Consider the following 15,742-nt stretch of genomic DNA (forward strand, 5'->3'; position numbering starts at 1 on the left):
ATAAATAATCACAAAATTTTGAAGTTCAATGAGCTGTTAAAATGGAAAATAATAATATTCCCATGTTAGGAAAACCCACGGGCGTTGTCTTTTCCCTCTACCAATGGTGCTACATGAAAAAGTCTAGAAATAAGTGCCAAGATGTGGAAATCTTTAATGAACAGAGATGTCCAATTAAGTCATTCCCTAATCTTTGTCTCATGATGGAAAATGAACCATCAGGGACATAATGCGAGTCAGGATGGCAGATGTGGGGCTGCCTCTAACCTGGGATACAGAAGACCTGATTTTAATTCTGATCCTGCCATTTTTCTGTCTGAGCTTCAATTTCACCCATAAGAGCAAAGAATAGACTAGAGAACCCTTCAGTTCTCACACTGTGGGATTCTAGGACTGCCCTGCCCTGTAATTAACGTGTGTCTTCTTCCAGATCCTTCTAGCAAGGATGAGTCTGTAGTGGCTCCCAGTGAAACACAGGGGAGCGTATCCCATTCTCAGTTTGGGCTATTCTATATATCCTAAGAGCACACCTAGCCCTGGCCTCACAGGCTTCACAGGGTGGCACAGCTTTCTGAGCCTCATGACCCGAAGTCTCTATTTTCCATGAAAAGTAAGGCCAGGTGAGGCCTTGAATAAAAGACCCCCACTGCTGAGATGAATCATCTGCTAGTCAGAGACGTGATGGCCTGATGAGGCTGGAAATGAACCATTAGAGACTCTTCAAAAACCTGAGTCAGGGCATGTCATGAGGTAGGCACTGCTACATCAAGTCCCTGCCACCACTATCAGATGCTAGAAATGCAAATACTTTAATTAGATTGTCAAATTCACTTCTACCTGCCAGAATAAGAGAAATGCAGACTAAAAACTGATTTGGAAAACAACAATCACTGTTTTGTAACCTACAGGCTTAATTAGAAGTTAAGGGAATTGCTGTTCCTTCCACGCACCCCACTCTCAAACAGTTGCAATCATGCTGAGCACCAACTGTGATGAATTTCAATGCGTACTGTTTCTTGAAGCAATATCCTGCCAGGCTGGCCTATATGATAGCAAAATCTCAAATCTTGTTATTTAAAAGAACAAGAAACAGATTTCTGGGACATTCCCACTCTTCTAAAAGCTGCAGAGACCAGTTGGAAAAATCTGAAACAGCAGCCAAGGGCAGAGAAGAATTTAATCTCTACCCTGCCATGGGCTTTTCTCTTCCCAGCATAAGTGGCATGCAGAGGCCCACCTAGAAAAAGCAATGTGGAACAAAGATAATGAGAGCTAGACGGAGGGCAAAGAATGCTTATTCCACCCATGGGTGGTTTTTCCATATTAAAATGCTGTCTGCCTTTATAAAAAGCTATGAGCTCTTTAATTTCTCACATAATTAATTCCTGCCAGCTGGTATGCAAAACAAAGACAAGATGGGGAACAGTATTATCATGATAGATAATTCTATATTAACATTTTTCCCTTAACACAGTCCAATTTACACAGTTTTCAAGTTAGGCAAACGATGTAGGACCAAGAGGCTCCTAAATATTAATTTGACAACTCTGGTCTGACACTTACCACAGATTGTTAACTCTTTGGAGGGAGAAGTTTGTACATGAGTGAAATTCGGCATTTGCTTCAGGACTTTCTTGGTTTCAAATAGCACCTCTAAGACATAATGGGCATGAAGTACCTGTGAGGGGGAAGCAGAGAAAACAGATGTAATGAACAAGGAAGAAAGACATGACTGTATAGAAAACCGTAAAGGTGGAGCACGTGCGCACGTTTCAGGTCGCTGCATTTCAGGATAACCTCTCAATTATTCTGAAATAGATCATTCTAGCACAGTGTCTGGCATATAATAAGCCCTCAGTGGACGTGTGTAACTGAAAAAATGAATCATTATCCCAGGTCCTTAGAGCCCAAGAGAAGTGAAGGGAGGCACGCCCTTGCCCTAGGGAAACGTGCAGACAAAAAGCCAATTGTAATAATAAAAGAGAAAAAGGAAAAGGAGAAGGAGAATGAAAAAAAAATTATAAGTACACGCTCCAAAATATAATACAGCATTGATGTGACCACCACACAAATTTAATGTATTTTAATAGGTCAAAACTATTTAGACCTATTGCCATATTGGACTTATGCTGTCCAATATGGCAGCCACTAGCCACATGGAACTATTGAGCATGTGAAATGGAGCTAATCTGAATTGAAATGTGCTGTAAGTGAAAAATTCACACTGGATTTTCAAGCTCTTTCCTTTTTTTGTGGAGGGGGAAGAGATAGGGTCTCACTATGTTGCCCAGGCTGGTCTCGAACTTCTGGTCTCAAATGATCCTCCTGCCTCAGCCTCCCAAAGTGTTGGGATTACAGGTGTGAGCCACCACCCCCAGCCACATGTAATCTGTTGATTCCCAACACTGGCTTCAGTGTTACCTCAGCTTGTCATTGTAGTTTTTCTGGTCCATTGGTAGTACTAATCAGAGTAACTGTTGTCTAAAGGGGCAGTTTTGTTTTTTAAAAAAGCTAAATTAACAAATATTAACTGAGAATATATTGCAACAACAGAAAATTATTATGAAAATAATTTCTCTGGGTCTTTGGATTGACTAAAATCATTTGGTCATACTAGTCCTTGCCTATAAGGCTATCTTTCCATAGCATTAGAATTATATTTACAACTGCAATATTAAATACTCAAGATGATTAACTCAGATGGCAGTCTCTCCATTTATAAATATACTCAGGTTAAATAACCACTTAAATAAAATAGTCACATTATTTTAAGTTAGAGGAAAATACTACCTTTAAAGAATATTTATTTTTAAAAAAGCAGTTTTAGGGCCAAGCACAGTGGCTCACACTTGTAATTCCAGAGTAGCACTCTGGAAGGCCGAGGCGGGCAGATCACTTGAGGTCAGAAGTTCAAGACCAGCCTGGCCAACATGGTGAAACCCCGTCTCTATTAAAATACAAAATTAGCCAGGTGTGCTGGCACGTGCCTGTAGTCCCAGCTACTCAGGAGGCTGAGGCAGGAGAATCGCTTGAACCCGAGAGATGGAGGTTGCAGTGAGCCGAGATTGCGCCATTGCACTCCAGCCTGGGCAACAGAGTAAGACTGTATCTCAAAAAAAAAAAAAAGTAGTTTTAAAATGGAGAAACAAGTCATTTTTTTAGTTGAAATAAAATTCTAAATAGTAGAAATGGGTAAAATAATGAAAAGTCATTTTCCGTCTCCCCTAGATCTTATTCCCCTAATCTCTACCCCTAGAAACAGCCACTGTTAAAAGTATCGTATCTTTCCCAGAAATATTCTATGTGCTTGCAAGCATACAAAAATCAATATAACCACAGATGAATATTAAAATGTATGTATAAACATATAATCCCTTAAATACAATGTGCTATATCCATACAAAGTAACATTATTCAGCTAAAAATAGGAAGGAAGTACTGATCCATGCTACCATGGATGAACCCTGAAAACATGTCAAGCAACAGATGCCAGGCACAAAAGGCCACATATATTGTATGATTCCACTTATAGGAAGTGTTCATATTAGACAAATCCATAGAGACAGAAGGTAAATTAGTATTGCCAGGGGCTGGGAGAGGGAGAAAATGGGATTGATTGCTAATGGGGCTTTGTTTGGGGGTGATGAAAATGTTCTGGAGTTACATAGTGGTGATGGTTGCACAACATTTTAATATACTAAAACTGTTGAATCATACACTATTTTTTTTTTTTTGGCGGGGGGGGGACAGAGTCTCACTCTGTCACCCAGGCTAGAGTGCAGTGGCACAATGTCAGCTCACTGTAACCTCTGCCTCCTGGGTTCAAGTGATTCTCGTGCCTGCGCCTCCTGAGTAGCTGGGATTACAGGCACGTGCCATCACACTCAGCTGATTTTTGTATTTTTAGTAGAGACGGAATTTCACCATGTTGGCCAGGCTGGTCTTGAACTCCTGACCTCAAGTGATTCGCCCGCCTCAGCCTCCCAAAGTGGCTCCCAAAGCCACCCAAAGTGGCTCCCAGGTGAGCCACTGCACCTGGCCTCATACACTTTAAAATGATTTAAATGATCACTTTTATGTTAGATGAATTTTTTCTCAATTTTAAAAAATCAAAATATACATGATCCTTACTTTTTTTAACTCTGTACACTGTGTTGAACCTTTTATTCTTCCCTTAATAACAGTCTTTTCATTTTTATAAAGTCAGAATTATCAGTCTTCTCTATTATGGCTCTGTGGATTGATGTATCTTTTACCTCCTTGAACTCATATTAAACATATTTATTTTAACTCGGAGTCTGATAATGCCACTAACCAAATACCCTACAGGTCTGTTTCCATTGTTTGTTGTTTGCCTCAGTTTTCTTTCATGTGTCTTATAACCTCCTACGCTTGGTTATATTTGTATTGAGTTCTGGAAATTGCATATGAAAAACTGAGGCCAGGTGCAGTGGCTCATGTCTATAATCCCAGCACTTTGGGAAGCCGAGGTGGGAGGATCACTTGAGGCCAGGAGTTCGAGACCAGCCTGGGCAACACAGTGAAACCTTGTCTCTACCAAAAGCTAATAAAAAAGTAACTGGGCATGACGGCACGTGCCTATAGTCCCAGCAACTTCAGAGGCTGAGGCGGGAAGATTGCTTGAGCCCAGGAAGTTGAGGCTTCAGTGAGCTGTGATAATACCACCACACTCCAGCATGGGTGACAGAGTGTGACTTTGTCTTTAAAAAAGAAAGAAAGAAAGAAAAACTGAACAAACAATCTCAGGCCGATTGTCTTCCAGAGAAGACTTAAATTTGCTGTTGGCAGGTGGTTAGGAGCATTAGCTATCTAAGATGATCTCGATTCAATCTCAGGAATTACATGGTTCATTCCAAGCTGTTCTTTGATGTCTGAAAAGCCAGTCTTCCAGTTCACTCTTAGTCCTAGGTATGCCCTGTAGGGTCCTAACCTGAGAATGAGGGTACTGGGGTGATGTCAGAGAAAATGGTCATGTAGGCAACTCTAAGGTCCCATTCCTCCACAAAAACATTGACAAATCAAGCAAAAACAAACAAACAAACAAAAAAACCCTGTCAGTATCAACTTTGTCAGAACTCTGGAAAATACTCAAAGTTTATAGCAACCAAACAGTGAATCAAGAAAAAGGAAACTGAACAATGGTTCAGTACAAGCGGAAAGTAAAGACTAAGATTTGTAAATGGCCCAAGGAGTTGAAGGAGTGCTCCAACACAGAGCCAATCTGCAAATATGTATACATTTTTTCCTTTCTTTTTTTTAAAAAATTGCTCCTGGTGTTCAGAGAAATCTCTGTTAAAACATTAACTTAACACAAGCTAAAAAAGAACAGAGATTTCAGAGACCACACACAACTAGACCTAATAGATATCTACTACACATTCTTCCCAACAAAAGTAGACTATACATTGTTATCAAGGACACATGGAACATTCTCCAGGATAGACCAGATGTTAGGCCACAAAATAAACCTCATCAAATTTAAAAAGACTGAAATCATGCAAAGTATCTTCTTCGACCACAATGGAATGAAACTAGACATCAATAACAAAAGCAAAACTAGAAAATTAATAAATATGTAGAAATTACACAACATACTCTTAAAAAACCAATGAGTAATACAAAGATCACAAGGGAAATTAGAAAATACTTTGAGATGAATAAAAATGAAAACACAACATATCAAAACTTATGGGATACAGCAAAAGCAGTGTTCAGAGAGAAATTTGTAGCTGTAAATGCATGCAATAAAGAAGAAGGATTTCACATCAATAAACTAACTTAATATTTTGACAAAGAAAATAAGAATTAGAGTGGAGATAAATGAAATAAAGAATAGAAAAACAATAGAGAGAATCAACAAAACCAAAAGTTGGTTCTTTGAAAAGATCAACAAAATTAACAAACCTTTAAGCTAGACTGACTAAGAAAAGAAAAGAGAGAAAATGAAAATAACTAAAATCAGAAACTAAAGTGGGGACATTACCATCAACCTTAAAGAAATAAAATGGGGTTATGAGAGAATACAATGAACAATTGTACACCAACAAATTAGGTAACTTAGATGAGATGAACAAAGTCTTAGAAACTCACAAATTACCAAAACAGACTCAAGAAGAAATAAAAAATCTGAACAGATCTAGAACAAGAGATTGGATCAGTCATCAAAAACCTCCTAACAAAGAAAAGTCCAAGACCAAATGGCTTCAGTGGTGAACTCTACTAAACATTTAAATTATAATTAACACCAATCCTTTTCAAACTCTTCCAAAAACAGAATAAAAGGAAGCAATTCCTAACTCACTCTACGAGATCAGTATTACCCTGATACCAAAGCCAGGCAAAGACACTACAAGAAAAGAAAATTACAGACCAATATCCCTTATGAAATAGATGCAAAAATTCTCAACATAATACCAACAAACCAAGTACAACAGCATTTTAAAGGGATTATATACCATGGCCAAGAGGGATTTATATTTACAAGGTTGGTTCAACATAAGAAAATTATTCAATATATCACAGCACATTAATAGAATGAAGGGTAAAAAAACACACAATCATCTCAATTGATGCAAATAAAAGCATTTAACAAAATCCAACACCTTTTCATGATAAAACCACTCAGAAAACTAAGAATGGAAGGAAATTTCCTCAACATGATAAAAGACTTTTATAAAAAACCTGCAACTAACATTAAACTCAGTGGTGAAAGATTGAAAGCTTTCCCCCTACGATGAGGAACAAAATAAACATGCCTACTTTCACACTGCTATTCAGTATTGTGGTGGAAGTTCTAGCCAGAGCAATTGAGCAAGAAAAAGAAACAAAAGGCATCCAAATCAGAAAGAAGGAAATAAAACTATATTCACAGATAACATGATCTGGTATATAGAATATTCAAAAGAATATACCACACATGCACACACACACACACACACACAGACACACACAAACTACTAGAGCTAACAAGTATATTCATCAAAGCTGCAGAGTGTAAGATCAACGCACACATAATGAGCAATCAAAAAAGGAATTAAGAAAACAATTCTTTTTATAATATCAACCAAAAGAATAAATTAAGAATAAATTTAACCAAGGTGATGAAAGACTTGTCCACTAAAAACCACAAAACATCGCTCAAAGAAATTAAAGCATAAATAAATGGAAAGACACCATGGGTTGAAAGACTTATATTGTGAGGATGGTTGAAAGACTTATATTGTGAGGATGGTTGAAAGACTTATATTGTGAGGATGACAATTATTACCCAAAGTGATATAGCAATTCAATGCAATCCCTATCAAAAGCCCAATAGGCTTTTTTGCAGAAATGGAAAAATTTGATCTTCAAATTCATTGCAAGGGGCCCCACATAGCCAAAACAATAATGAAGAACAACTTCAACATTGCAAAAGAACAAAGTTGAAGGACTCACACTTCCCTATTTCAAAACTTATTACAAAGCTACAGCAATCAAGACAGTGTGGTACTGGCACAGACACACAGACCAATAGAATAGAACTGAGAGTCCAATAACAAACCCATATATCTATGGCCTATAGATTTTTGTTTGTTTGTTTTTTTGAGATGGAGTCTTGTTTTCTCGCCCAGGCCAGAGTGCAGTGGCGCGATCTCAGCTCACTGCAACCTCCACCTTTCGGGTTCAAGCAATTCTTCAGCCTCAGCCTCCTGAGTAGCTGGGATTACAGGCATGAGCCACCATGCCTGGCTAATTTTGTATTTTAGTAGAGACAGGGTTTCACCATGTTGGTCAGGCTGCTCTTGAACTCCTGACCTCAGGTGATGCACCTGCCTCGGCCTCCCAAAGTGCTGGGATTACAAGCATGAGCCACCGTGCCTGGCCTATTGATTTTTGACAAGGGTGCAAAGACCACTCAATGGGGAAAGAACAGTCTCTTCAACAGATGGTGCTGGGACAACTGCATATCCATATGCAAAAAATTAATTTTGACTTCATACCATATATAGAAACTAACTCAAAATCATTCACAGACATAAGTGTAAAGGCTAAAACTATAAAAGTCTTAGAAGAAAACACAGAGGCGAGTCTTCATGACCTTAGATTTGACAACGGATTCTTAGATATGACACCAAAAGCACAAGCAACCAAGAAAAAACATGGATAAACTGGACTTTAGCAAAATGTAACGCTTTTAGGCATCAAAGAACATTATCAAGAAAATGAAAAAAACAACCTACATAATGGGAGAAAATATTTGCAAATCATATATCTGATAAGGAATTTATATTCAGAAAGAACTCTTATAACTCAATAATAAAAAGCCTGATTTTAAGTGGGCAAAGAATCTGCACAGATTTCTGCAAAGAAGGTATACAAATAGCCAATAAATACATGAAAAGATGCTCGACATCATTAGTCATTAGGGGAATGCAAAACAAAACCACAATGAAATGCCATGTCACACACACTAGGATGGCTATAATAAAATAAAATAAAACAAAATAACAAGTGTTGGCAAAAACATGAAGAAATTGGAACCTTCATACATTGCTGGTAGAAATGCAAAATGGTGCCACTACTGTGGGAAGCAGTTTAGCAATTACTGGAAAATTTAAACATAGAGTTACCACATGATCCAGCATAGAGCTACCATATGACCCAGTGAAATATTCCTAGGTATATACCCAAGAGAACTGAGAACACATGTTTATACGAAAATCTGTGCATGAATATTCATAGCAGCATTGTTCATAACAGCCAAAAGGTGGAAATGATCTGAATGTCCATTCACTGATAAATGGATAAACAAAATGTGGTATACAATGGAATATTATCAGCCATAAAAAGAAATTAAGTAATGATATATGATATGACATGAACAAACCTTTAAAACACTAAGTGAAAGAAGCCAAACACAAAAGGCCACATATTTGATGATTTCGTTTATATGAAATATCTAGAATAGGCAAATCCGTAGAGACAGAAAATAGAATAGTGGTTGCCAGGGGTGGGGAGGAGGAAATGATAATCGGAATGGCCTTTCTATTGGGGGTGATGAAAATGTTCTGGAATTAGATATTGGTGATGGTTGCACAATCTTGTGAATGCAAGAAAAAAATCACTGAGTTGTACACTGTAATATGGTGAATTTGACGGTATGTGAATGATATCTCAGAAAATGGCAAATGAAATGCTGTTAGCCTATAGAGAGGAGCTTGCTGTGCACCTGAGGAGACTTCTATTAAATGGGTAACAGAGGGTAGCTCTCACTTAATGTGAACTGTTTTCTAAAGAAATGCATTTCTGCTGTAGTATGTCCATCCATTCTTTCAACAGTTATTGGGCATCTGTTATGCACAGGAATCAAGGCAGCATCTGCTTACACTTACCTGTTGTTCCTTGAAGGCCTCAAGAAGTAAATCAATATCAGTACAAGTGAGAGGAAATTGTAGCCGAGGGCCATTATAGGAGTCTGGGACATCTATCAAGTCCACATAATCATGTCTGTCCCGCATGTCCTGTTCGCTTTCAAGAAATTGATGTCTTAATTCTGGAAAAGGAAGGTCAGAACCGGGGGGTGGGGTGGGAATCAACATTTCCATACTTAAATTTAATAAATATCTTCTTGAATACCTAGCCCACGTAAGGCACTGTGCTAAATGTTCTGCATACCAACATAGCCCACATATAACTGCGAGGAATGACTGACCCTGAGACCAGAGCATTCACATGGGTCACCACCATCCCTTCCTGGGCAGATGTTTTCCCATAGCAGTGGGTCCATGGCCAGTGGGAAGGGGAGGCAGAAGCACAGGGAAAATTGACCAGTCAAGGTATCTGGATGATCGAAGCTCTAGCTCTAAGTTTTTTGCCCACTCTTACATCTCAGACTTTTACAAATAGGGCTGAAAACAGAACAATACATTATATCTGGTTCAAACATCTGCTGCTATTCAGAACCTACAGAAAATTTAACTGCAACATTCAATTTTTCCCGTGTTAAACACTTCAGAGGATTCTATTTAGCTATAATGGATTTGTTTTCTCTGTACATAAAATAAATTTTCTGACATGATTTTCATTCTTTCTTGGTAACAAAGTAGATAAAGTTAAATGACAAACCACAGGCAGAACTACCCAAAGAACCCCTCAGTCTCGGAGAGACAGTTCTACATAACGGAGTGCCTGCATTGTCCATTTTAGTGGGTGCTGAGACCCAGGGTCCTTGCCTGCTAGATTGCCCATGAAACAGTCAGCCCCAGTACAGAAATCAAGACAATTCAGATAGAGAAAGACGAAAGGAAACATGGTAGATTGATTGCAAAAGTGATCCCAATTCTCTATCCCACCTTCCATCCATGCTCTTTGTAATGGACTTTTGCAGCTACTCCCGTCAAGAGTGTGTTTCCTCATCCCTTCAAACCGGGCTGGGCTCATGACTTGTACTGGCCTAAAGAATGTGATGGAAGTGCTATGCACCAGTTCCAAGCCCAGGTCTCTCTGGAGGCCTTGTATGCTTTCATGCTCTCTTTGGGAATGATGCTACTACCACAAAGCCTAGGCTAGGCTTCAGAAAGATCCAAGACCATGTAGAGCGGAGCTGAGTCATCCTAGCCAAGGTTGTCCTAGCTCGGCCCCCAGCCAGCAGCCACCAGTGTTCACTCTGGACACATGAGTGAACTCCAGTCAAGACCCCAAAAAATTGCCAAATCAAGACTGCCAAGATCAGCAGAAGTGTTCAGCTAATCTGTAGACTTGTTAGCAAAAAGAAATGTTGATTACATGCCACTGAGGTATGGTGGTTGTTTAATACACAATATTCTTGCAGATAATGACCCAGAGGACAATGACATTCATTAACTCATTAACACTGAATTGTTACAAAGGCCATTCTTCAGAAGTTCTCTGCAAACAGTTTCTATCTTTTAAAATATTCAGAGTGGTCAAGTTTGGAAGGTATAATGTTAGCAGATATAGACAGAATACATTTTTTTCATGATCCAGTTATGCTGAGAGATTACAGTTAAGAATTAAATGTGAAAAATGTTTTCTAAAGTCATAGTGTTTGGTAATTTAAAAAAATATTTTCTAAATTATTGTGTATCACAGTGTTTTCTGGTGGTGGTTGATGATGTTTTATAAGAAGTTGAATTTAGGAGTAATAATGTCTGTCCTTAATGTGGTCCAGGAGTGGTTATTTTTCTCATTTGGGTTTGGCTTGAGATTTAAGAATAACAATTATTTCAAGTTATATTTAAAGACTAGAAAGGCAGAGCATCTTGATAACTTTATCTCAGGTTCATTACATAGGCAGTAAAGCCTACATACTTCACTGTCTTCAATGCTCATGCCTCCCTTTTCAATTTGGTAGTCATTCCTGGACATAAATCTTGCTCCAAATGAAAACTTTCCTTTTCCTGACTGTACACACGGAAATACCAAGCAACTCTTAGAAAAAACAAATAACAGCAAAACAAAACCCGCAGTAGTTTCACTACATCATCTAACAGAATTATAAAGGTTATTTTCTGTTATAGACTCTAAAAAATAAAGTGAATATGGAATGCATGGCCAAAACTAGGGGATTTTGTTTTTTAGATGGGGGAGGAATTTATGGTATGATTGCAGTGTTCACGAGAAAGGCAGTGAAACAGCCTGGGCAACATGGTGAAACCTCGTCTCCACAAAAAATACAGAAAACTAGCTGGGCATAGTGGCGTGCACCTACAATTCCAGCTACTCAGGAGGCTGAGGCAGGAGGATGAGCCCAGGAGGTCAAGGCTGCAGTGAGGCGTGATTGTGCCACTGCACTCCAGCCTAGGCAACACAGCAAGACCCCTGTCTCAAAAAGAAAGAAAGAAAGGCAGCATAGCTTGAAGCATGCCTGATTTAGAAAGTCAGATGCTGGAGGGAAAGAGGAAATGAAATTGAGGATGCAGCTACGGATGCAGACAGGCATATGGGACCACCCATGGAGCTGTTCCCAGCCCCCTTTCTCCCTTCCAAATCCTCAGAGGCCTGGCAACTTCATAGTCACTTCCTCCCTTGCCTGTATCTCCAGCATGATCCTCTCTTCAGACTCCGTAACACAATTAAACATAGTTGGAGACTCCTCCGATCTAAGATGTCACCCCTGGACCTCCCATCTGCCCCACACTGGCAATGCTTTCCTCTCCCAGCCCAGCACTCTGTCTTTATTGTTCCCACTCTTCCCTCTCCCTGGACTACCCTTGCTTTCTCTTCTTTGGACAGTTTCTCATCCTTCAAAACTCAGCAACCCCTGCCCAGGTTGAACCCCAGGCCACACCTTTTCCAAGGCATCATGCTGATAATGACAAGGATGGGAGCTTGCAGTTACTGATGTGCCAGGCACTGTTCTAAGCACCTTACATATGTGTATTCATGTGATGACCGAAGCTATCCTATGAGATTAATATTGTTGGTATCCCCATTTTATATTCGAGGAAAATGGGGTACAGCATGTAAGTAGGAGAGATGGAACTTAATCCCAGAGAAGCTGGCTTCAAGCTCAAACTCTTAACCATTACGCTTTCACTACATATTAAAATGTAACTATGCTACATGATACCTATAGTGTTATTTATATACTTATAACCAATTTATTTAGTAATCCCAACTCTGTGAGCAATAAAGCAAAAATCATTTTATTTTCCCAATCATTGCCTCCACCCATGCTCTGTCATCTCTCCCTTTCCTATTAGCTAACTGACACAACAAATCAATTCCATCCCTTCCAGTTATGAAGACTCAGTCTTGTTACTTAAGAACAAAATCAAAATATTGTTTTCTTTCTTTAAAAAAAGAGAAGCTTGGTCTACCATCCCTTCCATAGATCTGATGACCCTCATTGCCTAAAAGTTTAGTGACAAATATATGAACAAGTACCAGTTCCCTAAACCGATTCTTAGTTAAAACTACTCAATATGAAGTATTAGTCAATGTCAAATCATAATCCTTCTGCTGGTTTTTAGCAACACAAAACAGAATAACATAATTCTCTTCCAGTAGCTAATGTGTCATGTATGAAAACAATCAAAGGCTTTAACATTTCTTATGTATATGCTGTTCTTGTGGGCTAGAACTATTATAACTAATAACAATAATTTAATGAATAATATATAGAGATTTGTACAACATAGAATTAATCCTTACCTATTTGATTTACAATTTTGTCAACATGAATCTAAGCTAATTAAGAATTATAGGCAAATGATACCTTTACAAGTTGTTCTAAAGAAAATACATCAAAAATACCCCCTACACACAACCTTTTCTTTTACCCAGTACAGACTCAAAATCTGGACAGGGAAAAATTTAAAGCCCATAAATTTTTATACGACAATTTCTGCCTCTACCGCCCACATGTCACTTTGAAAACAAGCTCCAGATATTGCTGGAAAAAGAAAAGCAACAATTGAACTACATTTATAGTTATTTTTGTTTCTCAGTTATGAATCTGGATCAGAACCATTGGTGTCCATATAATACATTCAATAGATGCCAAAATGACATTTAATAAAATTCAACATCTGTTCCTGATTTTTTTAAAACTTAGAAACTAGGAATGGAACAATACTCCTTAACATTGCTTTATAAATTTAAATAATCAATAATGGTTTTTCCATTAAATCATTAACAAAACAAGGATGCCCACTTTCACTGTTTCATTCTAACACTGTTCCACTATCTTTGACCAATGCAATAAGACATGAAGCTGAAATAACAGCAGTAATTATTGTATAGAAAGACATAAAAATAAAGTTACTTGTGGCCAACGTGATTAAATACCTACACCCAAGAAAATCAATTGAAAAAATCTCAGAATTGATGGGAGAATTAAATGTAATACAGAGGCTGGGCATGGTGGCTCACANATTTTATATTTTATATATATATATAAAATACAGACATTAATCACACTGGTTTGAATCACAGCTTCTCCACCAATAAGATGAATAACCGTGGGAGATTACCTTCTAAGCCTCAGATTCCGTATCTACAAAAAGGGGATGATAATAATACTAATCCAACTGGTTTGTCATGAAGACTAAATGAAATGATGTATTTAAAGCACTTAAATACATGGCACATGGTAAACATGTAATAAATATCAGCAATAAAAAATATATTATTATTACTTAATAGTAGCACAATCTAAGATAAATTGACATAATTCAAAAGCTTTACTAAACACTACCAACAACCAATGGAAGACATAATGGGGAAAACGTTCTATTCACCATAGCAACAAAAAATATAAAATACCTAGTCCGATAGGACATTTTGGTTGATCTGAGAAGCAGAAAGAAAAGTGAAAACAACACTTCCACACACTCCAACCCACTCCCCGCTTCCGCCAGTCTCTGTTTAAACCTATGGCTATGTATGGCAGCTTCAGCTTTCTGCCTGTGGGAGGAGGCTGACGTGTGAAAAGTGGACTGGGAATGTCTCTGTGGAGTCTGTACTCCTCACGGAGTCCTATGCACTGGTTTTGAGCTCTTAAAGTGGTAGCACAGGGAGATCAACTGTTATAATTGATCGTCATGAGGTGGTAGGATTACAAGGACAAGTATGACTGCTTCCAGGGTCACCTCTTATCTTCAGAGCACCCAATGTGTCTCGAGATACTCCATGCCCCAGAGTTAAGACCGTTAATCTGGTGGCCCCAATATCTGGAAATGTTAAATAATCTTCTGGTTCCTAAAAATACCCTATTTAGGCTGGGCATGGTGGCTCACGCCTGTAATCCCAGCACTTTGGAAGGCTGAGGTGGGTGGATCACCTGAGGTCGGGAGTTCAAGACCAGCCTGACCAACATGGAATAAATCCCGTCTCTACTAAAAATACAAAATTAGCCAGGTGTGGTGGCACATGCCTGTAATCCCAGCTACTCGGGAGGCTGAGGCATGAGAATCACTTGAACCTGGGTAGTGGGGAGGTTGCAGTGAGCCAAGGTCATGCCACTGTACTCCAGCCTGGGTGACAGCAAGATTCTATCTTAAAAAAAAAAAAAAAAGGAAGAGTTAGAAAACTCTTCCAAATTCGTAAGAAAAAGACAGATACCCAATAGAAAAATGGACAAAAAACCTGAACAGGAACTTCACCACATGAGATGTCCACATGACCAATAAATATACAAAAGGGTGAGCAATTTGGTCAGGCATGGTGGCTCATGCCTATAATCCCAGCACTTTGGGAGGCCAAGGCGGGCAGATCACCTGAGGTCAGAAGTTTGAGACCAGCCTGGTCAACATGGCAAAATCCCATCTCTACCAAAAATGCAAAAATTAGCCAGGCGTGGTGGCACATGCCTGTAGTCCCAGCTACTCAGGAAGCTGAGGCAGGAGAATGGCTTGAACCCGGGAGGCAGAGGTCGCAGTGAGCCGAGATTATGCTACTGCACTCCAGCCTGGGGAACAGAGTGAAACTCTGTCTCAAAAAAAAAAGAAAAAAGAAAAGTAAAAAAGTGAGTGACTGCTTACAGGGAAATGCAAATTAAACCTGAAATACGATACCACTACATACTCACCAGAATAACTAAAATGAAAAGAATGGACTATTGCAAGTGTTGGTGAGGATGGAACAACTGAACTGGTGAGAGTATAGCTTGTTACAACCATCCTGTAAAAATGTCTGCCAGTATCTAATAAAGCTGAACAGATATAAGCCCTATAACCCCAAACTTCTATCCCTGACTTGTGGTACATTTTTATGATAA

The 15,742-nt window shown here is 38.8% G+C and overlaps 1 protein-coding gene across 1 annotated transcript in view; it reads right to left on the reverse strand.

The window, feature by feature from the left end:
* The window catches only part of LOC108523956 (serine/threonine-protein phosphatase with EF-hands 1-like), an 11,692-nt gene extending 2,143 nt beyond the window's left edge, over nucleotides 1-9,549 (reverse strand). The window contains exons 1-2 of the mRNA XM_017864720.1: nucleotides 9,393-9,549; nucleotides 1,564-1,678 (exon numbers count right to left, since the gene is read on the reverse strand). Of these exons, the coding sequence (XP_017720209.1) occupies nucleotides 1,564-1,678; nucleotides 9,393-9,518 (241 nt within the window). The 5' untranslated portion in view covers nucleotides 9,519-9,549. The remainder of the gene's footprint in view (nucleotides 1-1,563; nucleotides 1,679-9,392) is intronic.
* Nucleotides 9,550-15,742: the final 6,193 nt, after the last annotated feature.

This window comes from Rhinopithecus bieti, unplaced genomic scaffold, assembly GCF_001698545.2.
Source record: "Rhinopithecus bieti isolate Rb0 unplaced genomic scaffold, ASM169854v2 scaffold_80454, whole genome shotgun sequence".
Classification (NCBI taxonomy): domain Eukaryota; kingdom Metazoa; phylum Chordata; class Mammalia; order Primates; family Cercopithecidae; genus Rhinopithecus; species Rhinopithecus bieti.